This window comes from Oncorhynchus mykiss, chromosome 13 (assembly GCF_057628025.1).
Source record: "Oncorhynchus mykiss isolate SJ-2025 chromosome 13, ASM5762802v1, whole genome shotgun sequence".
Classification (NCBI taxonomy): domain Eukaryota; kingdom Metazoa; phylum Chordata; class Actinopteri; order Salmoniformes; family Salmonidae; genus Oncorhynchus; species Oncorhynchus mykiss.
The window spans coordinates 64,096,021-64,121,910 of NC_143034.1; the positions used below are offsets into that span (position 1 = coordinate 64,096,021).

The 25,890-nt window shown below is 43.7% G+C and overlaps 1 protein-coding gene across 1 annotated transcript in view; it reads right to left on the minus strand.

The window, feature by feature from the left end:
* The window catches only part of LOC110514491 (cytoplasmic phosphatidylinositol transfer protein 1), a 114,359-nt gene that overhangs the window by 13,662 nt on the left and 74,807 nt on the right, over window positions 1–25,890 (minus strand). The window contains exons 2-5 of the mRNA XM_090197158.1: window positions 17,386–17,534; window positions 7,647–7,735; window positions 5,756–5,763; window positions 1,189–1,260 (exon numbers count right to left, since the gene is read on the minus strand). Of these exons, the coding sequence (XP_090053284.1) occupies window positions 1,189–1,260; window positions 5,756–5,763; window positions 7,647–7,735; window positions 17,386–17,534 (318 nt within the window). The remainder of the gene's footprint in view (window positions 1–1,188; window positions 1,261–5,755; window positions 5,764–7,646; window positions 7,736–17,385; window positions 17,535–25,890) is intronic.

Consider the following 25,890-nt stretch of genomic DNA (forward strand, 5'->3'; position numbering starts at 1 on the left):
ACAATATAAACTCTCCTATCACAGAGGTATACGATATAAACTCTCCTATCACAGAGGTATACGATATAAACTCTCCTATCACAGAGGTATACGATATAAACTCTCCTATCACAGATGTATACGATATAAACTCTCCTATCACAGAGGTATTCGATATAAACTCTCCTATCACAGAGGTATTCGATATAAACTCTCCTATCACAGAGGTATACAATATAAACTCTCCTATCACAGAGGTATACAATATAAACTCTCCTATCACAGAGGTATACGATATAAACTCTCCTATCACAGAGGTATACGATATAAACTCTCCTATCACAGATGTATACGATATAAACTCTCCTATCACACAGCCTTTACCCCACAGTTATCCATATTTTATTTAACTAGGCAAGTCAGTTAAGAACAAATTCTTATTTACAATGACAGCCTAGTGGTTAACTACCTTGTTTAGGGGCAGAATGACAGATTTTTACCTTGTCAGCTCAGGGATTTGATCTAGCAACCTTTTGGCTACTGGCCCAATGCTCTAACCACTAGGCTACCTGCCACCCCAACGGATTAACCCATATCCAACTTGATTTGATATGCTCCACATTGAAAGGCTGGAGAAAGAACCACTTCCACTTGACTCGGAGGCCTGGGCCTCTCAGAGTTGGAGTGCTGATCTAGGACCAGTTTTGACTTGAACAAGGGGAACCTGATCCTAGATCAGCACTCCTAATAATGATGCTTTATGAATATGGGCCCTGAAGCCCACAGACTGAATGGTAATCTCACTGATTTTAGTGAGGGAGAGCCTAGCCAATGAAATAAACGTGCATTCTGATGAGTTGGTTGGGGCATCGTGAATATATTAGACCCGTGTTCTTATTCATCCCAGCATCCCCCTGTTCTGACTCCATCCACTCGTTTAGAAGTGAGAGAAAAAGATGGGACTGAATGTTGTATGTGGCATTCAAGTGCACACACCATGACCACTCACAGACACACACCATGACCACTCACAGACACACACCATGCCCACTCACAGTCACACACCATGACCACTCACAGACACACACCATGACCATGCACAGACACACACCATGACCATGCACAGACACACACCATGACCATGCACAGACACACACCATGACCATGCACAGACACACACCATGACCATGCACAGACAACCATACTGACATTGTCATTGCTGCCTTTGTTGTCCTCATACTTGGTCTCTATGTGAATGGAGAACTTTGGCAGAAAGGAACACTAGAGAAGAGGAGAGAACAGCAGGAGATTACACACAGAATATAGACACATTAAGACAATATTTTGACTTGTTATGTCTGAGTCCCAAATAGTACCCTATTGCCTATGTAGTGCACTATTGTTGACCAGGACGCACTATGTTGGCTCCATAGTGGGCCTTGGTCAAAACACTACATAGGCTATTGCCCATTTGGGACATAACCTAAATGTAGAGTGGTTAAATCCGAATCATCTCCAACAAGGTGTGGAGCACTGGGGAAACTGATCTCCATGGGAGATGGGATAGAATCTTTCTACCACTATCCATACAAGCTCAGGAAAGACAGAGGGAATATATTCCTGGGTCTTTGTGGTCAGCCTGCAGGGTGAGGTGTTTTATGGGCAGTGTGTGTGTGTGTGTGTGTGTGTGTGTGTGTGTGTGTGTGTGTGCACGTATACGCATGTGTGTGTGTCATGCTGAGTGTGATTGCGTGTGTTTTATTGCCCCTGTCTTCAGTAATAATGATTATATTATATCGCCCTGTGGATTTACTGGCTCCTCGTCCACACCCTGAACCTCCCCCCAATCCCCCCACGGCTAGTCAACTATCACTCATACCTTCCTCCCCGTCCCCCCATGGCAGGTCAACTATCACTTATACTTTCCTTCCCGTCCCCCCATGGCTAGTCAACTATCACTCATACCTTCCTCCCCGTCCCCCATGGCTAGTCAACTATCACTCATACCTTCCTCCCTGTCCCCCCATGGCTAGTCAACTATCACTCATACCTTCCTCCCCGTCCCCCATGGCTAGTCAACTATCACTCATACCTTCCTCCTCGTCCCCCATGGCTAGTCAACTATCACTTATACTTTCCTTCCCGTCCCCCCATGGCTAGTCAACTATCACTCATACCTTCCTCCCTGTCCCCCCATGGCTAGTCAACTATCACTCATACCTTCCTCCCCATCCCCCCATGGCTAGTCAACTATCACTCATACCTTCCTCCCTGTCCCCCCATGGCTAGTCAACTATCATTCATACCTTCCTCCTCGTCCCCCATGGCTAGTCAACTATCACTTATACTTTCCTTCCCGTCCCCCCATGGCTAGTCAACTATCACTCATACCTTCCTCCCTGTCCCCCCATGGCTAGTCAACTATCACTTATACCTTCCTCCCCGTCCCCCAATGGCTAGTCAACTATCACTCATACCTTCCTCCCTGTCCCCCCATGGCTAGTCAAATATCACTCATACCTTCCTCCTCGTCCCCCATGGCTAGTCAACTATCACTTATACTTTCCTTCCCGTCCCCCCATGGCTAGTCAACTATCACTCATACCTTCCTCCCTGTCCCCCCATGGCTAGTCAACTATCACTCATACCTTCCTCCCTGTCCCCCCATGGCAAGTCAATTATCACTCATACCTTCCTCCCCGTCCCCCCATGGCTAGTCAATTATCACTCATACCTTCCTCCCCGTCCCCCCATGGCTAGTCAACTATCACTTATACCTTCCTTCCCGTCCCCCCATGGCTAGTCAACTATCACTCATACCTTCCTCCCCGTCCCCCATGGCTAGTCAACTATCACTCATACCTTCCTCCCCGTCCCCCATGGCTAGTCAACTATCACTTATACTTTCCTTCCCGTCCCCCCATGGCTAGTCAACTATCACTCATACCTTCCTCCCTGTCCCCCCATGGCAAGTCAATTATCACTCATACCTTCCTCCCCGTCCCCCCATGGCTAGTCAATTATCACTCATACCTTCCTCCCCGTCCCCCCATGGCTAGTCAACTATCACTCATACCTTCCTCCCTGTCCCCCCATGGCTAGTCAATTATCACTCATACCTTCCTCCCCGTCCCCCCATGGCTAGTCAACTATCACTCATACCTTCCTCCCCATCCCCCCATGGCTAGTCAATTATCACTCATACCTTCCTCCCCGTCCCCCCATGGCTAGTCAACTATCACTTATACCTTCCTTCCCGTCCCCCCATGGCTAGTCAACTATCACTCATACCTTCCTCCCCGTCCCCCATGGCTAGTCAACTATCACTCATACCTTCCTCCCCGTCCCCCATGGCTAGTCAACTATCACTTATACTTTCCTTCCCGTCCCCCCATGGCTAGTCAACTATCACTCATACCTTCCTCCCTGTCCCCCCATGGCAAGTCAATTATCACTCATACCTTCCTCCCCGTCCCCCCATGGCTAGTCAATTATCACTCATACCTTCCTCCCCGTCCCCCCATGGCTAGTCAACTATCACTCATACCTTCCTCCCTGTCCCCCCATGGCTAGTCAATTATCACTCATACCTTCCTCCCCGTCCCCCCATGGCTAGTCAACTATCACTCATACCTTCCTCCCCATCCCCCCATGGCTAGTCAACTATCACTCATACCTTCCTCCCCATCCCCCCATGGCTAGTCAATTATCACTCATAACTTCCTCCCCGTCCCCCCATGGCTAGTCAACTATCACTTATACCTTCCTTCCCGTCCCCCCATGGCTAGTCAACTATCACTCATACCTTCCTCCCCGTCCCCCATGGCTAGTCAACTATCACTCATACCTTCCTCCCCGTCCCCCATGGCTAGTCAACTATCACTTATACTTTCCTTCCCGTCCCCCCATGGCTAGTCAACTATCACTCATACCTTCCTCCCTGTCCCCCCATGGCTAGTCAACTATCACTCATACCTTCCTCCCCGTCCCCCGATGGCTAGTCAACTATCACTCGTACCTTCCTCCCTGTCCCCCCATGGCTAGTCAACTATCACTCATACCTTCCTCCCCGTCCCCCATGGCTAGTCAACTATCACTCATACCTTCCTCCCCGTCCCCCCATGGCTAGTCAACTATCACTCATACCTTCCTCCCTGTCCCCCCATGGCTAGTCAACTATCACTCATACCTTCCTCCCCGTCCCCCCATGGCTAGTCAACTATCACTCATACCTTCCTCCCCATCCCCCCATGGCTAGTCAACTATCACTCACACTGCTCTCACCATAGGCTTTGATTAGATTAACTCTTTAACACCGCAATTACAACAAAGCTCAATAGATCTCCAGTTACATAACGGTATGAGTGAGTGAGTGTGTTTCTGTATGTGTGTGTGTTCATATGTCTCTTTAGAATAGAGAGAATGGGAAGGAATGAATATGTCCACAGCGCAGCAGCATGGGGTGGGGCCCAGGCTATAGGCTTGCTGCAGGAGGTTGTGTGTGTGTGTGTTCATATGTCTCTTTAGAATAGAGAGAATGGGAAGGAATGAATATGTCCACAGCGCAGCAGCATGGGGTGGGGCCCAGGCTATAGGCTTGCTGCAGGAGGTTGTGTGTGTGTGTGTGTGTGTGTGTGTGCTTATCTAGAGAGAGGGTGTGTCCTTATCTTCATCTGAACCAACATTATCTTCAGCACATCCATCCCTTTTGTTTCTTTAAATAACATCTCCTGTCCTACAAAACTACACAGCAGGAGACGCACACAACCAAGAACCCCATGTTGAACATGTTCACTGTAGTCAACTCCTGTTAACGAACACGTGCTCCATCTCTTCCATTCATTTAGCTTCATTAAAGTGCGCGCACACACACACACACACACACACACACACACACACACACACACACACACACACACACACACACACACACACACACACACACACACACACACACACACCAGGTTCAGTGCATTGTGTAACCGAGCAGCTCTCCTTTAATAATTTCAGTAAAAGCCCATACATGAATGAGGCTGGGTCCCAAATACCATCCTATTCCCTATGTAAAGCCCATAGGACTCTGGTCAAAAGAAGTGCAGTATATAGGGGAAAGGGTGCCATTTAGGACGCAGACTGAGGTGGTTGAAAATAAATCCTCAATGGCTAAATATAGAACCAGAACAATAGATGAAGCTGTCTGTAAAACTCATTGAAAAATTATAGGCGAATTAAAGTCCCTTTAATGACATTCAAAGCCTAATCAAATTGAGCTTGTGCTTTACATAAGAGTCTAAGCTATTAAGTGAACATATGGAATTGTTTTAAGATGGTCATACCAAGGATCATTTAGCTATTAGATTTGGGATTTAAGGACCCACACAGCATTACTGTAGCGTTGTATTGCTGCTCTGTACATCTCTGGGGGAACCATTCACTGATTCAAAACAGAGATGGAATTCTACAGGAATACAACATTTCATACTCTTCTGTCAGTCATCAGAGCACAGCTCACCTAACCCTTGACTTCTGGCAGACTGCTCTGCATGTCTACTAGTTTATTTAACTAGACAAGTCAGTTAAGAACAAATTCTTATTTACAATGACTGTCTACCCCGCCCCAGCCTCGGACGCCGCTGGGCCAATTGTGCACTGCCCTATAGGACTCCCGATCACGGCCGGTTGTGACACGGCCGGTTGTGACACAGTGTGTGTGTGTGTGTGTGTGTGCGCGTGCGTGCGTGCGTGCGTGTGTAAGGAACATCAGTGGTATACTCACAGTGTACTCTGCGTCACAGCAGGTGAAGAATCCAGGACCAGAGAGAGATGGAGAGAGAGAGTGAAAGAGGGGAGGGAGTTAAACAAGAGGAGAGAGAGAGACAGCGAGAGAAACAGAGAGAGAGAGGGAGAGACAGAGCGAGAGAAAGAGAGAGAGAGAGAGCGAGAGAGAGAGAGCGCGAGAGAGAGAAAGATGGGAGGGAGGGGGAGAGAGAGAAAGAGAGGGAGAGGGAGTGAAAGAGGGGAGGGAGTTTAACAAGAGGAGATGGAGAGAGAGAAAAAGAGAGAGAGAGAGGGAGAGAGGGAGTGAAAGAGGGGAGGGAGTTTAACAAGAGGAGAGAGAAAGAGAGACAGAGAGAGACAGAGAGAGAAACAGAGAGAGAGAGAGAGAGCGAGAGAGAGACAGAGAGAGAGAGAGAGCGCGCGAGAGAGAAAGATGGGATGGAGGGGGAGAGAAAGAGAGGGAGAGGGAGTGAAAGAGGGGAGGGAGTTTAACAAGAGGAGAGATGGAGAGAAAGAAAAAGAGAGAGAGCGAGAGCGAGGGAGTGAAAGAGGAGAGGGAGTTTAACAAGAGGAGAGATAGAGAAAGAAAAAGAGAGAGAGCGAGAGCGAGGGAGTGAAAGAGGAGAGGGAGTTTAACAAGAGGAGAGATGGAGAGAGAGAAAAAGAGAGAGAGAGAGGGAGTGGAAGAGGGGAGGGAGTTTAACAAGAGGAGAGATGGAGAGAGAGAAAAAGAGAGAGAGAGAGGGAGTGGAAGAGGGGAGGGAGTTTAACAAGAGGAGAGATGGAGAGAGAGAAAAAGAGAGAGAGAGAGGGAGTGGAAGAGGGGACAAGAGAAGAGAGGGAGAGAGAGCATCATGTGTTAAGAGGACACCTGAGAAGGACAACAAGGAGCAGCAGGAGCTTGTTTTATTTTAGAGGGCTATAATAATATGATCCTCTCATCATGTTATCATCCATCACTCCCTCCATCCCTCCCAACAAGCTATTGGGATTCTTCTCTCTGAGGAAAGAAATATCGTGTGTGTGTTCGTGTGTGTGTGTGTGTGTGGTAGAGGGATGAAGCGAGGGAATACGTTGGGTCTGAACAGATAGAGAAGGTTGAGAACAGATAGAGCTCTTAGTCAGTCCAGTCCAAACTAGCCAGCCAGAACAAACAGTCCCTGTGCAGAGAACAGTACAGTCCATCACCTATCTATAGACTATTATCACAATGTCTATCAGAGTACAGTACAGTCCATCACCTATCTATAGACTATTATCACAATGTCTATCAGAGTACAGTACAGTCCATCACCTATCTATAGACTATTATCACAATGTCTATCAGAGTACAGTACAGTCCATCACCTATCTATAGACTATTATCACAATGTCTATCAGAGTACAGTACAGTCCATCACCTATCTATAGACTATTATCACAATGTCTATCAGAGTACAGTACAGTCCATCACCTATCTATAGACTATTATCACAATGTCTATCAGAGTACAGTACAGTCCATGGTTTGAATCCCCGAGCCGGCAAAGTGTAAAAATGTGTCGTTCTTCACCTTGAGCGAGACAGTTAACCCCCAACACCACCTGCTCCCCGGGCGCTGATGACGTGGATGGCGATAAAGGCAGCCCCCGCACCTCTCTGATTCAGAGAGCTTGGATTAAATGTGGAAGACACATTTGTGTTGAATGCATTCAGTTGTACAACTGACCAGGTATCCCCTTTCCTCCTTTCCATTATCAGACACACTGTGCATTCCTGTACTGCTCTTCTGTGATGGTGTAGGTAGTAGTGTAGAGGTGTTACAGTGTAATGGTCCTTGGAGTGGTTACCTGTGATGGTGTAGGTAGTAGTGTAGAGGTGTTACAGTGTAATGGTCCTAGGAGTGGTTACCTGTGATGGTGTAGGGGTAGTAGTTCCAGGCCTTCTCTGTCACATAGAAGATTTTAGGGACCACAGCCCTGGCCCAGCTAGGGAGCTTACTGAAAGAGACAAAAGAAGACAAGTGAGCTGAATGAAATAAGGGAGGAGTAGAGTGAAGAAAAGAGAGAAGCAAGGGAACAAGGGATGAGAAGAGACAAGAAGAGGGGAGAAGTAGAGGTAAGGTGGAGCACAGTGAGAGAAATAGAGAACAGCATCAAGCAGAAACGAGAGAAGACACGACATCCATCTGAATCATAGACCTGAACCTTTCCACCCCTTGCTATCCCTTCCTCACTGTTAGACCCTATACAGTATCTGGCGCCAGCTGTGAGGAGCTGAAAATGGAGACTGCTGGGTGGACATTGCGGCTCAAAATTCTGTAGATGATGGTGATGTTACTGGGCAACCTGCGGTAAAAGGGAGAGGACGGAGCACAGAGGACACAGACAGGGGTTTTCTCAATCAGAACTAAAGGAACCTCTGTGACCATCATGGTCTGACCTTGTAGCCAATCAGGGAGAACCCATTCAAGAATGTCCTATCTAAACCCTAACCAGAGAACCAGAGCTGGAAGGATGAGCAGCAAAGATGTCTGCTGCTGTGATGCTGAGGTGGATGTTTATATTTTGGCAAAGTTTGGAAAAGCAAAATGCTGAGTTAAAACTGTTAAATACGAGGAGAGAGGACAAGAATCCTATGAGAACAAATTAAATTGACACTGAGATTTTGAGCTCTTGGGTGGAGGCATAAACTTTATTAGAGGCATAAAGTATATTTTATCCCAATTCCATCCGGACACTACATTTGTGAGGATGAATCGAAGCAGAAAGCCCGCAACAGCAAAAGCCAACAGTTACAGCCCAAACGGCTGTGTATCAGGGACACAGACCCATAAATATTGTGGGTGTCACGGGTGGGGTAGTTTACTGCAGTCAATATCATACATTGGAGAAGTGCAGACTGCAGCACCAGGCCAGCCATAAAGTTGCAAATAGCTCTGTCAACAGAAGGTGGGCGGCTGCCATTTTAAACAGCCAAATGCCACTGGGGGAGGATTCCCACTCAAAATGCTAAATTGACTGAGTAATGTTGGAGCACAACCCTCCCTCCCTCAGCCTTGTTGATTAGATGGCTGAATCACATGAGGATGGGGGCACCTTAATTGGGGAGGACGGGCTGGTGGAACGGTATCAAATACATAAAACACATTGTTTCCATGTGTTTGGTGCCATTCCATGTGCTCCGTTACGGCCATTATTATGGTCCGTCCTCCCCTCAGCAGCCTCCTGTGGACTGAATATTGTGTTCCTGTTGGTCCCAGTCTACAGATCCTCCAGTCACTAATCTCCTGTCAGTTCCACAGAGGACTGACATGCTGTGTTCATTGCACTCTCACTGACGGACCTTTAAATAGCAAAGTATAGAGGACCACTTTTATGTCCTCACCCTCCCTTTCTGCACACACAAACTCTCACACGCACTTACGTACTTGTCTGTCTGTGGTAGCAGGTGGTCTGTGGGTGGGAAGGCAGGTATAGCATCCCAACGTGACTGTTTAAATGATCCACCACTTACACAACACTGATCTCCTCTCCCATCAGAGCTCACACAGGCAGCTACCAGTCTTACTTCTGTCTGAAAACCCCCACTCCTCTCTGTCTTTTCCAGTTCTTTCTCTTTCTGCCTCGCCTGGCATTTTAAAATCTAAAACCGTCACACGTTCTACAGGGAAGTGAATGGTAACATAATGTGTGCTAAATTAGAACTAAGGTTTTGAAATTACGTTTAAAAACTTGAGTTTCAGAAGTGGGCATCTGTAACCTGTGAACTGGGACCCTGTACCACCCATAGATACCATACATTACTGGTACCACCCATAGATACCATACATTACTGGTACCACCCATAGATACCATACATTACTGGTACCACCCATAGATACCATACATTACTGGTACCACCCATAGATACCATACATTACTGGTACCACCCATATATACCATACATTACTGGTACCACCCATATATATCATACATTACAGGTACCACCCATATATACCATACATTACTGGTACCACCCATAGATACCATACATTAATGGTGCCACCCATATATACCATACATTACTGGTACCACCCATACATACCATACATTACTGGTACCACCCATAGATACCATACATTACTGGTACCACCCATATATACCATACATTACTGGTACCACCCATAGATACCATACATTACTGGTACCACCCATATCTACCATACATTACTGGTACCACCCATATATATCATACATTACAGGTACCACCCATAGATACCATACATTACTGGTACCACCCATAGATACCATACAGTAATGGTGCCACCCATAGATACCATACATTACTGGTACCACCCATAGATACCATACATTACTGGTACCACCCATATACACCATACATTACTGGTACCACCCATATATATCATACATTACTGGTACCACCCATAGATACCATACATTACTGGTACCACCCATAGATACCATACATTAATGGTGCCACCCATATATACCATACACTACTGGTACCACCCATATATATCATACATTACTGGTCCCACCCATAGATACCATACATTACTGGTACCACCCATAGATACCATACATTACTGGTACCACCCATATATACCATACATTACTGGTACCACCCATATATACCATACATTAATGGTGCCACCCATATATATCATACATTACTGGTACCACCCATAGATACCATACATTACTGGTACCACCCATATATACCATGCATTACTGGTCCAACCCATAGATACCATACATTACTGGTACCACCCATTGATACCATACATTAATGGTGCCACCCATATATACCATACATTACTGGTACCACCCATAGATACCATACATTACTGGTACCACCCATAGATACCATACATTACTGGTACCACCCATATATACCATGCATTACTGGTCCAACCCATAGATACCATACATTAATGGTGCCACCCATAGATACCATACATTACTGGTGCCACCCATAGATACCATACAATACTGGTACCACCCATATATATCATACATTACTGGTCCCACCCATAGATACCATACATTACTGGTACCACCCATAGATACCATACATTACTGGTATCACCCATATATACCATACATTACTGGTACCACCCATATATATCATACATTACTGGTACCACCCATAGATACCATACATTAATGGTGCCACCCATAGATACCATACATTACTGGTGCCACCCATAGATACCATACATTACTGGTCCAACCCATAGATACCATACATTACTGGTACCACCCATTATCATGACCTGCTTCCCAAAAGTCACTATATTCCCTATGGTCAAAAGTAATATTGCATTATAAAGGGATTAGGGTGCCATTTAAGATGTCGCCCATCGCTGACCCGGTTTGTACCTATCTGACCCCCTGGAAACCAATCAGAGTGTCTCCTCGCTTCCCAGACATCTAATGAAGTCAGTGAATGGGAGATAGATAACGCTCCATAGGGACCAGACCCATGGAATCAATAGAGAGCAGTTCCTTCCGCCAGGCAGGCAGGTCTGCTGTGATCAGAATGAAACAGTCTGGAACACAGTTAGACCTGATGGATTTCCCAGAGCAGCACACTGCAGGGCCGGGACTTTCTGTGACTGTCCGACAACGCTGTCCACTTAGTGCATGAAGAACCCCTTGGGTTGTGACGGTTGCCTGGCTGGTGGAGGATTTGGTGGAGGCTGTTTCCATTGGCGACCGCATCTTGACCATTTTCCAAACTGGAATGAACCCACTCTGCTAAACTGTGTTCTTAGTCACATCTCTGATGATGAGTCAGTGACTCAGTTGATTGACTCTGATCTGTCAGTATTACTACAAGAGAAAGAGAAAGATGTGTGTGTTTGAGATAAAGAGAAAGATGTGTGTGTGTTTGAGATAAAGATGTGTGTGTGTTTGAGATAAAGAGAAAGATGTGTGTGTGTGTTTGAGATAAAGATGTGTGTGTGTTTGAGATAAAGAGAAAGATGTGTGTGTGTTTGAGATAAAGAGAAAGATGTGTGTGTTTGAGATAAAGAGAAAGATGTGTGTGTGTTTGAGATAAAGAGAAAGATGTGTGTGTGTTTGAGATAAAGAGAAAGATGTGTGTGTGTTTGAGATAAAGAGAAAGATGTGTGTGTGTTTGAGATAAAGAGAAAGATGTGTGTGTTCGAGATAAAGAGAAAGATGTGTGTGTGTTTGAGATAAAGAGAAAGATGTGTGTGTTTGAGATAAAGAGAAAGATGTGTGTGTGTTTGAGATAAAGAGAAAGAACAAAACATTTTAAAAAGAAAGAAATAGGGAGAAAGAGTGAGGGAGAGACAAAGACAGAGAAAGAGAGACAGAAGTATACAGTATGCATGTTTGAGTATGAAAGAGCAGGTGGGCTTGCTTGTGCATGCAGTGTGTATGTTATCATGTGTCTCTGTGTGTGGAAGTGTGTGACTGATTGGGTCAAATCCAGGGCCAACTCACAGAAAGGGCATTAGTGAAGCAGAACGTGTATTTCAGACTCACCAGTGCGTTTAACAGCAAATTCAATTGTGATCTAAATCTACATAATGGAGAATCAAATATTCAATTTCACACAGTAATCATGTTCAACAGAGTGTGGAGATGGACTAACAGAGAAAATGGGATTGAAATGACACATGCAATAAAATACATTGCTCTTCTATGGCTAGAACCTGTGAGACCTATAATGTCTTAAAATCTTTATGTCCTCTTATGAGTGTTTTATGGAACCTCCATGTCCATACGGCAGCCCATTACTGTGTACAGTATGTTTTATTCCATTCTATTCTGATCTATTCTATACTATTCCATTCCATAATGTTATATTCTTTTCTATTCTATTATGTTACATTCTATTCTATTAAGTGACCCATAATGATATGAGGATATCACAATACTATTTAAGTTCCTCGGCATACACATCACGGACAAACTGAAATGGTCCACCCACACAGTCAGTGTGGTGAAGAATGCGCAACAGCGCCTCTTCAACGTCAGGAGGCTAAAGAAATGGTTCTTGTCACCTAAAACCCTCACAAACTTTTACAGATGCACAATTGAGAGCATCCTGTTGGGCTGTAGCACCGCCTAGTACGGCAAATGCACCGCCCACAACCGTAAGGCTCTCCAGAAGGTGGTGTGGTCTGCACAACGCATCACCGGCGGCAAACTACCTGCCCTCCAGGACACCTACAGCACCCGATGTCACAGGAAGGCCAAAAAGAGGGCAACAACCACCCGAGCCACTGCCTGTTCATCCCGCTAGCATCCAGAAGGCGAGGTCAGTACAGGTGCATCAAAGCTGGGACCGAGAAACTGAAAAACTGCTTCCATCTCAAGTCCATCAGACTGTTAAACAGCCACCACTAACACAGAGAAGCTGCTGCCTACATACAGACTCGCAAAATCATGGGCCACTTTAGTAAATGGATCACAAATAACTTTAATAATGTTTACATATCTTACATTACTCATCTCATTTGTATATACTGTATTTTATACCATCTATTGCATCTTGCCTATGCCGCTCTGTCATTGCTCATCCATTTATTTATATGTACATATTCTTATTCCATCCCTTTAGATTTGTGTGTATTAGGTGGTTGTTGTGGAATTGTTAGATTACTTGTTAGATATTCCTGCACTGTCGGAATTAGAAGCACGAGCATTTACAGTGCCTTGCGAAAGTATTCAGCCCCCTTGAACTTTGCGACCTTTTGCCACATTTCAGGCTTCAAACATAAAGATATAAAACTGTATTATTTTGTGAAGAATCAACAACAAGTGGGACACAATCATGAAGTGGAACGACATTTATTGGATATTTCAAACTTTTTTAACAAATCAAAAACTGAAAAATTGGGCGTGCAAAATTATTCAGCCCCTTTACTTTCAGTGCAGCAAACTCTCTCCAGAAGTTCAGTGAGGATCTCTGAATGATCCAATGTTGACCTAAATGACTAATGATGATAAATACAATCCACCTGTGTGTAATCAAGTCTCCGTATAAATGCACCTGCACTGTGATAGCCTCAGAGGTCTGTTAAAAGCGCAGAGAGCATCATGAAGAACAAGGAACACACCAGGCAGGTCCGAGATACTGTTGTGAAGAAGTTTAAAGCCGGATTTGGATACAAAAAGATTTCCCAAGCTTTAAACATCCCAAGGAGCACTGTGCAAGCGATAATATTGAAATGGAAGGAGTATCAGACCACTGCAAATCTACCAAGACCTGGCCGTCCCTCTAAACTTTCAGCTCAAACAAGGAGAAGACTGATCAGAGATGCAGCCAAGAGGCCCATGATCACTCTGGATGAACTGCAGAGATCTACAGCTGAGGTGGGAGACTCTGTCCATAGGACAACAATCAGTCGTATATTGCACAAATCTGGCCTTTATGGAAGAGTGGCAAGAAGAAAGCCATTTCTTAAAGATATCCATAAAAAGTGTTGTTTAAAGTTTGCCACAAGCCACCTGGGAGACACACCAAACATGTGGAAGAAGGTGCTCTGGTCAGATGAAACCAAAATTGAACTTTTTGGCAACAATGTAAAACGTTATGTTTGGCGTAAAAGCAACACAGCTGAACACACCATCCCCACTGTCAAACATGGTTGTGGCAGCATCATGGTTTGGGCCTGCTTTTCTTCAGCAGGGACAGGGAAGATGGTTAAAATTGATGGGAAGATGGATGGAGCCAAATACAGGACCATTCTGGAAGAAAACCTGATGGATTCTGCAAAAGACCTGAGACTGGGACGGAGATTTGTCTTCCAACAAGACAATGATGCAAAACATAAAGCAAAATCTACAATGGAATGGTTCAAAAATAAACATATCCAGGTGTTAGAATGGCCAAGTCAAAGTCCAGACCTGAATCCAATCGAGAATCTGTGGAAAGAACTGAAAACTGCTGTTCACAAATGCTCTCCATCCATCCAACCTCACTGAGCTCGAGCTGTTTTGCAAGGAGGAATGGGAAAAAAAATTCAGTCTCTCGATGTGCAAAACTGATAGAGACATACCCCAAGCGACTTACAGCTGTAATCGCAGCAAAAGGTGGCGCTACAAAGTATTAACTTAAGGGGGCTGAATCATTTTGCACGCCCAATTTTTCAGTTTTTGATTTGTTAAAAAAGTTTGAAATATCCAATAAATGTCGTTCCACTTCATGATTGTGTCCCACTTGTTGTTGATTCTTCACAAAAAAATACAGTTTTATATCTTTATGTTTGAAGCCTGAAATGTGGCAAAAGGTCGCAAAGTTCAAGGGGGCCGAATACTTTCGCAAGGCACTGTAGCTACACTCGCAATAACATATGCTAACCATGTGTATGTGACCAATAAAGTTTGATTTGATTTGATTTAGATTATAAAATGGCCGGGCCTGAGTAAAAGTGACTGGGCCTGAGTAAAAGTGACTGGACCTGAGTGAAAGTGACTGGGCCTGAGTGAAAGTGACTGGGCCTGAGTGAAAGTGACTGGGCCTGAGGGAAAGTGACTGGGCCTGGGTAAAAATGACTGGGCCTGAGTAAAAGTGACTGGGCCTGGGTAAAAGTGACTGGGCCTGAGTAAAAGTGACTGGGCCTGAGTAAAAGTGACTGGGCCTGAGTGTAAGTGACTGGGCCTGGGTAAAAATGACTGGGCCTGAGTAAAAGTGACTGGGCCTGAGTAAAAGTGACTGGGCCTGAGTAAAAGTGACTGGGCCTGGGTAAAAGTGACTGGGCCTGAGTAAAAGTGACTGGGCCTGAGTAAAAGTGACTGGGCCTGAGTAAAAGTGACTGGGCCTGAGTAAAAGTGACTGGGCCTGAGTAAAAGTGACTGGGCCTGAGTAAAAGTGACTGGGCCTGAGTAAAAGTGACTGGGCTTGAGTAAAAGTGACAGGGCCAACATTTTCCAGTAAAAATGCAGCAAAAATAACTGAACATTTTTACAATCACATTGCATCATTTAAAACATGATAAATGTGACCAAGAAACACCACAAAATGTCCTTGTCCAACAAGCCCTTTTTAGGCCTACTGCCAAGTACAGATGTAAGATCTTAACTTGAGCAAGTTTGCTACAGCATGAAAATAATTCTGCAGCAACAGGAAATGTGAATTGTTCTGTGGAACATGATAACATTTACATTTTTGTGGGGGTAGATACATATTTTGTAAAGGAAAATCAAGTCTGAAATGTCAATGTGTAAACTACAAACTTCAGAAGCCTTTTTAAACCTCCAATACACTACTAATATTTCTACTAAGATCCTACATCTGTAGCCAGGGCAGCTACACACGTTACAACCTCTTACAGCAACACTGCTGACAAAACAGGCAGACTGTCCAACTCAGACAGTAAACAATCATAATGAAATACACAACATCATAGGAGGCGTGTGAGTTTCATGTTTAGTGTAGCAATTCAGCCCCAACTAGAGGAACATTTTTAAGGAGCATTTTATAAACACATTTCAGGCAATTATATGACATTCATCATCAGAATCTTTAATATGATACCACAAACATGACAGGGTAGGCCTAGGATACTCTACTGACACTGACAAACTGAGATCAATGAAAATTACCTTGTCTTGAATGCAACTATCTAATCTAGGCCTACGAGAAGAGGAGACACATTATGACAATATGACATCCATCTAGCCTGGAGGAGATAAGTACTGTCCTAAACTTTCCAGTGGCACTGACTCACCCAATGAAGACAGTGAATATGGCACTCCCCAAGGATATGTCAGACGCTCTCCGCTAGTGCCAGGAGATTAGTCCTGCTGTAGCTTACTAATGGGAATAAACTACACAACACCTTGTGCTTAAATCATTTGACAGGATCCTTCGGAGTATACAGTATGTGACTTCTGTGTTTACTGTATCTTCTGTGGGCAGTATTCAACCTGGCAGGACCATGGCTTTTTGACGTCTGGTTTGCTTAATATGAGGAATTTGATGTGTAGCATTTCATTTCATTTTTTACTTTTACTGAAGTGTGACAATTGAGTACTTTCCCCACCACTGTACACATAAATCCAGATACTTTTATACTTTTACTCAACTAGTATTTTACTGGGAAACTTTCACTTTTACTTAAGTCGTTTAAGTCGTTTTCTATTAAAGTAACTTTACATATATTTTTTGTGTACTATTTACCCTTTTTCCTCCACAATTTGGTGATATCCTATTGGTAGTTACAGTCTTGTCCCATCGCTGCAACTACCGTACCAACTCGGAAGAGGCGAATGTTGAGAGCCATGATTCCTCCGAAACAAAACCCTACCAAGCCGCACTGCTTCTTGACAGACCGCTCGCTTAACCCGGAAGCCAATGTGTAGGAGGTACAACTGATGACCGTGTAAACGTGCATTTGCCCAGCCTGCCACAGGAGTCGCTAGAGCGCGATGGGACAAGGATATCCCGGCAGGCCAAACCCTCCCCTAACCCGGGCGACGCTGGGCTAATAGTGCGCCGCCTCATGGGTCTCCCGGTCTTGGCCAGCTGTGACACAGCCTGGATCTGTAGTGGCGCCTCAAGCACCGCAGTGCAGTGCTTTAGACCGTTGCGCCACTCGGGAAAGCCTTTATTTTCACTCATGTCAATTGAGTACTTTTTCCAACACAGTTGGTGAGTACACACTTACTTGTTGAGGTAGACCCGTTTTTCTGTGAACTGTCCCTGTCCATGTGTGGGGTCCTCGTAGGGTTCGTTCTGCACCACCTCCACTCCTTCTCCACGCTCACTCTGCTCATGGCTGTGCTTGCTGATCATATACAGCTGGCCAATCCTGTACTGGAAGACAGACAGACAGACAGACAGACAGACAGACAGACAGACAGACAGACAGACAGACAGACAGACAGACAGACAGACAGACAGACAGACAGACAGACAGAACAGACAGAACAGACAGACAGACAGACAGACAGAGAGACAGACAGACAGACAGACAGACAGACAGATAGACGTGGTTTTAGATCCACCATTCTAATGTTAGCTGTACAACAAATTGGAATGTTTCCAAACATTGTAGGAACGTTCATTGTTTGCAGGAATATATAGAGCAAGACGACAGCTTTAGCATGAGGACATTTAAAGATCATTAATAAATTAAGATTAGTTGAGTATAAATAGGAATTTTATTGAGTGAAAATCTAAGGTTGTTGAAGAATGATGGTAAAATAAAACCACTAGTAAATCTCCCATTTAATGTTAGGCATCAGAACAATAACTTCATGACCATCATTAAACATATAAGCCCAGATCAGGTGCTATCCCAACATCATAAATACCAGAGTTACAACAACCATGGCATATTCACACCTGGTAACCATCTCCATAACAACCAAACACATGGTTTAAAAGAGTCACCCACACCATAACAACAGAAACGTCCATATCAGTCCCACCCCCGAGCTAGCTCTAAACAACAGAACAATAGCAACAGTTGCCCACGCTAGGTGATACCATATCCCAGAGGCCTCCAGTCTAGTCAACACTCACCATCCTTCACTCATCGCACACCGGCATGGACCGTGAGGGCGTAACGACCATGTTGCTGTGAGCGACAGGGATGGTGTCATACGGTAACAATTTCCAACTCGGTGGAAAACCTGAGTAGGGAGAGCAGGAGGGGGGATCTCGACAGCTTTGGGAGCGCGGTTTTCCGACTGCTGGCATTCCCATTCGTAGTCCAGGAAATCAATACTGAACTGTGACTAACATATATGACCCTGGTAGTCCTCTCAGGGACACAGGGGCTCAGTGCCTGTATCCCAAATCCCTACACAGTGTACTACTTTAGACCAGGACCCATAGGGCTCCGGTCAAAACTAGAGTACTATATAGGGACTAGGGTGCCATTTGGGACTCAACCAGTGCCTCAGAGTGTAGCTTCCTATAGAGTTTCAGAGAGACCTAGACTAATCTAGGAGGGGGAACAGAAACAGGCCACGGGGCTCTGACTTGTGGCTGACACCTCTTTTGATGATGTACTCCCAAGACGTCCAAGAGTAAGGTGTGGAGGATTAGGGAAAAAGAAGACCATTCTTAGAAATAGCACTATCAGCAGAACCAGTGGCAGGAAGAAACAACATGTGGGGGTGTGAGTGCAAGTTAAACTACAAATACTTATATTATGCCCAACAATCCAATCATTTTGGAACTTTCAGACTGTGGTAATGGCTGGTTCACTAAAGCAAATGGGGGAATATGCTATATATTCTGGTCACAATAACAACCTTTTTGCTGTCACACCAAATTAGGTTTCTGTCACAATGGTACCCTAATGCAGTATACCTTATTATTACAGTAGGCTTGGTGGTGCAGCTCCACCGTGGGACTCCTAATCCCGTTAATTACACTGAGACCCCTTTGACGCACAGGAGCGCAGTGCCATTCATCACAATGGGCTCCCTGACGCAGCTGCGCATTAGGGCGAGGTGACACTTTTAATGGAATTCTATGATCTGATATGTGATGTTTAGTGCTGCCTCTGTTTACAGGGCCTCTCGCGGAGGTGATTTCTCAAACTGAAGGCTGAAGTACAGACGTTAAATTAAATGATGTTCTCTCTCTCTGCATCTATTTTTCTCTCTCCATCTCCATATCTCTCAATTAAATTAAATTCAGTAGACTTTATTAACATGGCAAGTTAAATGACTTATGTTGTCAAAATACACTTATAACAACAATGGTAGGACCAACTGCAATAAGGTATCAATAATAACAGTAATAGTAGTAGTGGAAATGGTATTACCATTAACAGCAACAATATGAATTAGAATAATAATAATCATCTCTCTCACTTCACCTCGCTCTCTCTCTATGTATCTATTTCTTGCTCTCTATGTATCTATTTCTCTGTCCATATCTCTCTCTCTATGCATCTATTTCTCTGTCCATATCTCTCTCTCTATGTATCTATTTCTCTGCCCATATCTCTCTCTATGTATCTATTTCTCTGTCCATATCTCTCTCTCTATGCATCTATTTCTCTGTCCATATCTCTCTCTCTATGTATCTATTTCTCTGCCCATATCTCTCTCTATGTATCTATTTCTCTGTCCATATCTCTCTCTATGTATCTATTTCTCTGTCCATATCTCTCTCTCTATGTATCTATTTCTCTGTCCATATCTCTCTCTATGTATCTATTTCTCTGTCCATATCTCTCTCTCTATGCATCTATTTCTCTGTCCATATCTCTCTCTCTATGCATCTATTTCTCTGTCCATATCTCTCTCTATGCATCTATTTCTCTGTCCATATCTCTCTCTATGCATCTATTTCTCTGTCCATATCTCTCTCTCTATGCATCTATTTCTCTGTCCATATCTCTCTCTCTATGCATCTATTTCTCTGTCCATATCTCTCTCTCTATGCATCTATTTCTCTGTCCATATCTCTCTCTCTATGCATCTATTTCTCTGTCCATATCTCTCTCTCTATGCATCTATTTCTCTGTCCATATCTCTCTCTCTATGCATCTATTTCTCTGTCCATATCTCTCTCTCTATGCATCTATTTCTCTGTCCATATCTCTCTCTCTATGCATCTATTTCTCTGTCCATATCTCTCTCTATGCATCTATTTCTCTGTCCATATCTCTCTCTCTATGCATCTATTTCTCTGTCCATATCTCTCTCTCTATGCATCTATTTCTCTGTCCATATCTCTCTCTCTATGCATCTATTTCTCTGTCCATATCTCTCTCTCTATGCATCTATTTCTCTGTCCATATCTCTCTCTCTCTCTATGTATCTATTTCTCTGTCCATATCTCTCTTTCTATGCATCTATTTCTCTCTTTCTATGCATCTATTTCTCTGTCCATATCTCTATCTCTATGCATCTATTTCTCTGTCCATATCTCTCTCTCTATGTATCTATTTCTCTGTCCATATCTCTCTCTCTATGCATCTATTTCTCTGTCCATATCTCTCTCTCTATGCATCTATTTCTCTGTCCATATCTCTCTCTCTCTCTATGTATCTATTTCTCTGTCCATATCTCTCTTTCTATGCATCTATTTCTCTCTTTCTATGCATCTATTTCTCTGTCCATATCTCTATCTCTATGCATCTATTTCTCTGTCCATATCTCTCTCTCTATGCATCTATTTCTCTGTCCATATCTCTCTCTCTATGCATCTATTTCTCTGTCCATATCTCTCTCTCTATGCATCTATTTCTCTGTCCATTTCTCTCTCTCTATGCATCTATTTCTCTGTCCATATCTCTCTCTATGCATCTATTTCTCTCTCCATATCTCTCTCTCTCTCGCTCTTCGCCAAAGCACAGTACCCCAGCCCGCTGAGGCTCTAACACAGACTTATATTCTGACTAATCATTTTTTTTATAAAGCTCAAAATGTATGCAAGATCTCATTCAGATGTAGGTTGCCTACACGTCAATGGCAAAGACTGGCAACCACATTGTCAGCTGTATTAGTCAATGGCTTCATTCAAAATGGCACCCTATTCCCTATATAGTGCACTACTTTTGACCAGTGTCCATTGGAGAACACTATGTAGGGAGCCAATTTGGAAGCATCAAATCACTGTTGTTGGCGTAGTGTAAGCTGGCGTTACATATAGACAGTCTGCTGCATCCATCCTCCCAGAGAAGAAACACATAGATAAGACACTAGGTTTACAATAATAATGACCTCCTTCAGTCCTCTTGGTATGGTTGAGATGTGTTTTAGCTTCAATTGTCTCTCCTCACACAGAAGCCCAGTCATTTAGCCTGTAACTAAGATATATGGAGAGCTATATTAGCAGTAATTAGTCTGTCTATGTTCACATTTGAATTACATCGTTGTGTTGAGTAGACCATTGTCTGTCAGTTAGCGCTGGGTTGCCGTGTGAGTTGCCGTGTGGGTTGCCGTGTGCCGGTTCTAGCCCCAAAAATATCTAGAAAAACATTCCCTGGCTGTAAGCACAAGCTTCTCGCCCCCACCTGCTTTTCTGTGGACATGGTGTGTGTGTGTGTGTCTGTCTGTGCGTGTGAAAGTGTGTGTGTGAGCGTGCGTGCATGGTGCATATACAGTGGGGAGAACAAGTATTTGATACACTGACGATGTTGGAGGTTTTCCTACTTACAAAGCATGTAGAGGTCTGTAATTTTTATCATAGGTACACTTCAACTGTGAGAGACGGAATCTAAAACAATAATCCAGAAAATCACATTGTATGATTAATTTGCATTTTATTGCATGACATAAGTATTTGATACATCAGAAAAGCAGAACTTAATATTTGGTACAGAAACTTTTGTTTGCAATTACAGAGATCATACGTTTCCTGTAGTTCTTGACCAGGTTTGCACACACTGCAGCAGGGATTTTGGCCCACTCCTCCATACAGATCTTCTCCAGATCCTTCAGGTTTTGGGGCTGTCGCTGGGCAATACGGACTTTCAGCTCCCTCCAAAGATTTTCTATTGGGTTCAGGTCTGGAGACTGGCTAGGCCACTCCAGGACCTTGAGATGCTTCTTACGGAGCCACTCCTTAGTTACCCTGGCTGTGTGTTTTGGGTCGTTGTCATGCTGGAAGACCCAGCCACGACCCATCTTCAATGCTCTTACTGAGGAGGTTGTTGGCCAAGATCTCGCGATACATGGCCCCATCCATCCTCCCCTCAATACGATGCAGTCGTCCTGTCCCCTTTGCAGAAAAGCATCCCCAAAGAATGATGTTTCCATCTCCATGCTTCACGGTTGGGATGGTGTTCTTGGGGTTGTACTCATCCTTCTTCTTCCTCTAAACACGGTGAGTGGAGTTTAGACCAAAAAGCTCTATTTTTGCATCATCAGACCACATTACCTTCTCCCTTTCCTCCTCTGGATCATCCAGATGGTCATTGGCAAACTTCAGACGGGCCTGGACATGCGCTGGCTTGAGCAGGGGGACCTTGTGTGAGCTGCAGGATTTTCATCCATGACGGCGTAGTGTGTTACTAATGGTTTCCTTTGAGACTGTGGTCCCAGCTCTCTTCAGGTCATTGACCAGGTCCTACCGTGTAGTTCTGGGCTGATCCCTCACCTTCCTCATGATCATTGATGCCCCACGAGGTGAGATCTTGCATGGAGCCCCAGACCGAGGGTGATTGACCGTCATTTTGAACTTCTTCCATTTTAGAATAATTGCGCCAACAGTTGTTGCCTTCTCACCAAGCTGCTTGCTTATTGTCCTGTAGCCCATATGCAGGTCTACAATTTTATCCCTGATGTCCTTACACAGCTCTCTGGTCTTGGCCATTGTGGAGAGGTTGGAGTCTGTTTGATTGAGTGTGTGGACAGGTGTCTTTTATACAGGTAACGAGTTCAAACAGGTGCAGTTAATACAGGTAATGAGTGGAGAACAGGAGGGCTTCTTAAAGAAAAACGAACAGGTCTGTGAGAGCCGGAATTCTTACTGGTTGGTAGGTGATCAAATACTTATGTCATGCAATAAAATGCAAATTAATTACTTAAAAATCATACAATGTGACGTTCCGGATTTTTGTTTTAGATTCCGTCTCTCACAGTTGAAGTGTACCTATGATAAAAATTACAGACCTCTACATGCTCTGTAAGTAGGAAAAGCTCCAAAATCGGCAGCGTATCAAATACTTGTGTGTGTTCAACAGAAGACAGGGTTGTCATCCAACCATCACTGGTAACCAGTGGTGTACTTAGTAGGGTTGGGACAATACCAGTATCATGATGCTTGTTAGTATCGTGGCAAGGAAACAAAACACAAAACAGATTTAACTTCTTTAGGAAAACAGCCCTAATGTTGGAAACAAACATCATTGTGTGTTCACCCAGAGTCATATTTACTTTTTTTCCAGGCTATAGCACACAATATTTTACATACAGTAGCTTTTTATAGGACCAAAGACGAAGACAAAAATGTTGCAGTACTGGTATCATCACAACCCTAGTATCAGTACTAAGAGCAGTAGCAGTGGACTATTAGCATGGAGCAGGCCTGTGGTTATCTATTTGACCCTGTGTAGTGTCTCTATCGATCCTCCCTCCCTTACAGAGAAACGACAGATGAAGGAGGGAAAGATAATGTTTTATAGAGAAACTACAGATGAAGGAGGGAAAGAGAATGTTTTATAGAGAAACTACAGATAAAGGAGGGAAAGATAATGTTTTATAGAGAAACGACAGATGAAGGCGGGAAAGAGAATGTTTTATAGAGAAACGACAGATGAAGGAGGGAAAGAGAATGTTTTATAGAGAAACTACAGATAAAGGAGGGAAAGAGAATGTTTTATAGAGAAACAACAGATGAAGGAGGGAAAGAGAATGTTTTATAGAGAAACGACAGATGAAGGAGGGAAAGAGAATGTTTTATAGAGAAACTACAGATGGAGGGAGAGAGAATGTTTTATAGAGAAACGACCGATGAAGGAGGGAAAGAGAATGTTTTATAGAGAAACGACAGATGAAGGAGGGACAGATAATGTTTTACAGAGAAACGACAGATTAAGGAGGGAAAGATAATGTTTTATAGAGAAACTACAGATGGAGGGAGAGAGAATGTTTTATAGAGAAACTACAGATGGAGGGAAAGAGAATGTTTTATAGAGAAACGAAAGATGGAGGGAAATAGAATGTTTTACAGAGAAACGACAGATGAAGGAGGGAAAGAGAATGTTTTATAGAGAAACTACAGATGGAGGGAGAGAGAATGTTTTATAGAGAAACGAAAGATGGAGGGAAAGAGAATGTTTTACAGAGAAACGACAGATGAAGGAGGGAAAGAGAATGTTTTATAGAGAAACTACAGATGGAGGGAGAGGGAATGTTTTATAGAGAAACGACAGATGAAGGAGGGAAAGAGAATGTTTTATAGAGAAACGACAGATTAAGGAGGGAAAGAGAATGTTTTATAGAGAAACGACAGATGAAGGAGGGAAAGAGAATGTTTTATAGAGAAACTACAGATGGAGGGAGAGAGAATGTTTTATAGAGAAATGACAGATGAAGGAGGGAAAGAGAATGTTTTATAGAGAAACGACAGATGAAGGAGGGACAGATAATGTTTTATAGAGAAACGACAGATTAAGGAGGGAAAGATAATGTTTTATAGAGAAACTACAGATGGAGGGAGAGAGAATGTTTTATAGAGAAACTACAGATGGAGGGAAAGAGAATGTTTTATAGAGAAAAGAAAGATGGAGGGAAAGAGAATGTTTTACAGAGAAACGACAGATGAAGGAGGGAAAGAGAATGTTTTATAGAAAAACTACAGATGAAGGAGGGAAAGAGAATGTTTTATAGAGAAACGACAGATGAAGGAGGGAAAGAGAATGTTTTATAGAGAAATGACAGATGAAGGAGGGAAAGAGAATGTTTTATAGAGAAACGACAGATGAAGGAGGGAAAGAGAATGTTTTATAGAGAAACGACAGATGAAGGAGGGAAAGAGAATGTTTTATAGAGAAACTACAGATGAAGGAGGGAAAGAGAATGTTTTATAGAGAAACTACAGATAAAGGAGGGAAAGAGAATGTTTTATAGAGAAACGACAGATTAAGGAGGGAAAGAGAATGTTTTATAGAGAAACGACAGATGAAGGAGGGAAAGATAATGTTTTATAGAGAAACAATAAACGGAGGGAAAGAAAAGACAGAAAACATCTTTCTGCAGGAATGCAGCCATTGTGTGCGGAAACACATTTCAAGCATAGGGACTATGATAGAGTGGATTCAGCCCCAGTTAGCTAACATGCTAGTATATTCTGCATAGGGACTATGATAGAGTGGATTCAGCCCCAGTTAGCTAACATGCTAGTATATTCTGCATAGGGACTATGATAGGGACAGAGTAAAACTTTAGCAAGTCTGTTTTTTAGATTTAGTCAAATCAGTGTCGGTCTAAGGAGCCAGAGAACACTGTAGCCCACTGTAATCTCTGAAATAGCAGACCATTAAACTCAGAGTAGAAAGAGCTCTCTCTAACTCTGACAGATGTCCTCTGACTCTGTAACAATGGTGTCTGAGTTTTGGCCATTACCCGGTGTAGTAACACCCACAGAGACAACCAAGGACACATCTGGGGCACAGAGAAAGGGTGGTGATACGTAGGGTGAAGAGAGGGAAGAGGAGGGAGGTAGTGGAGAAAGAGAGAGATGATGAAGAGGAAAAGGA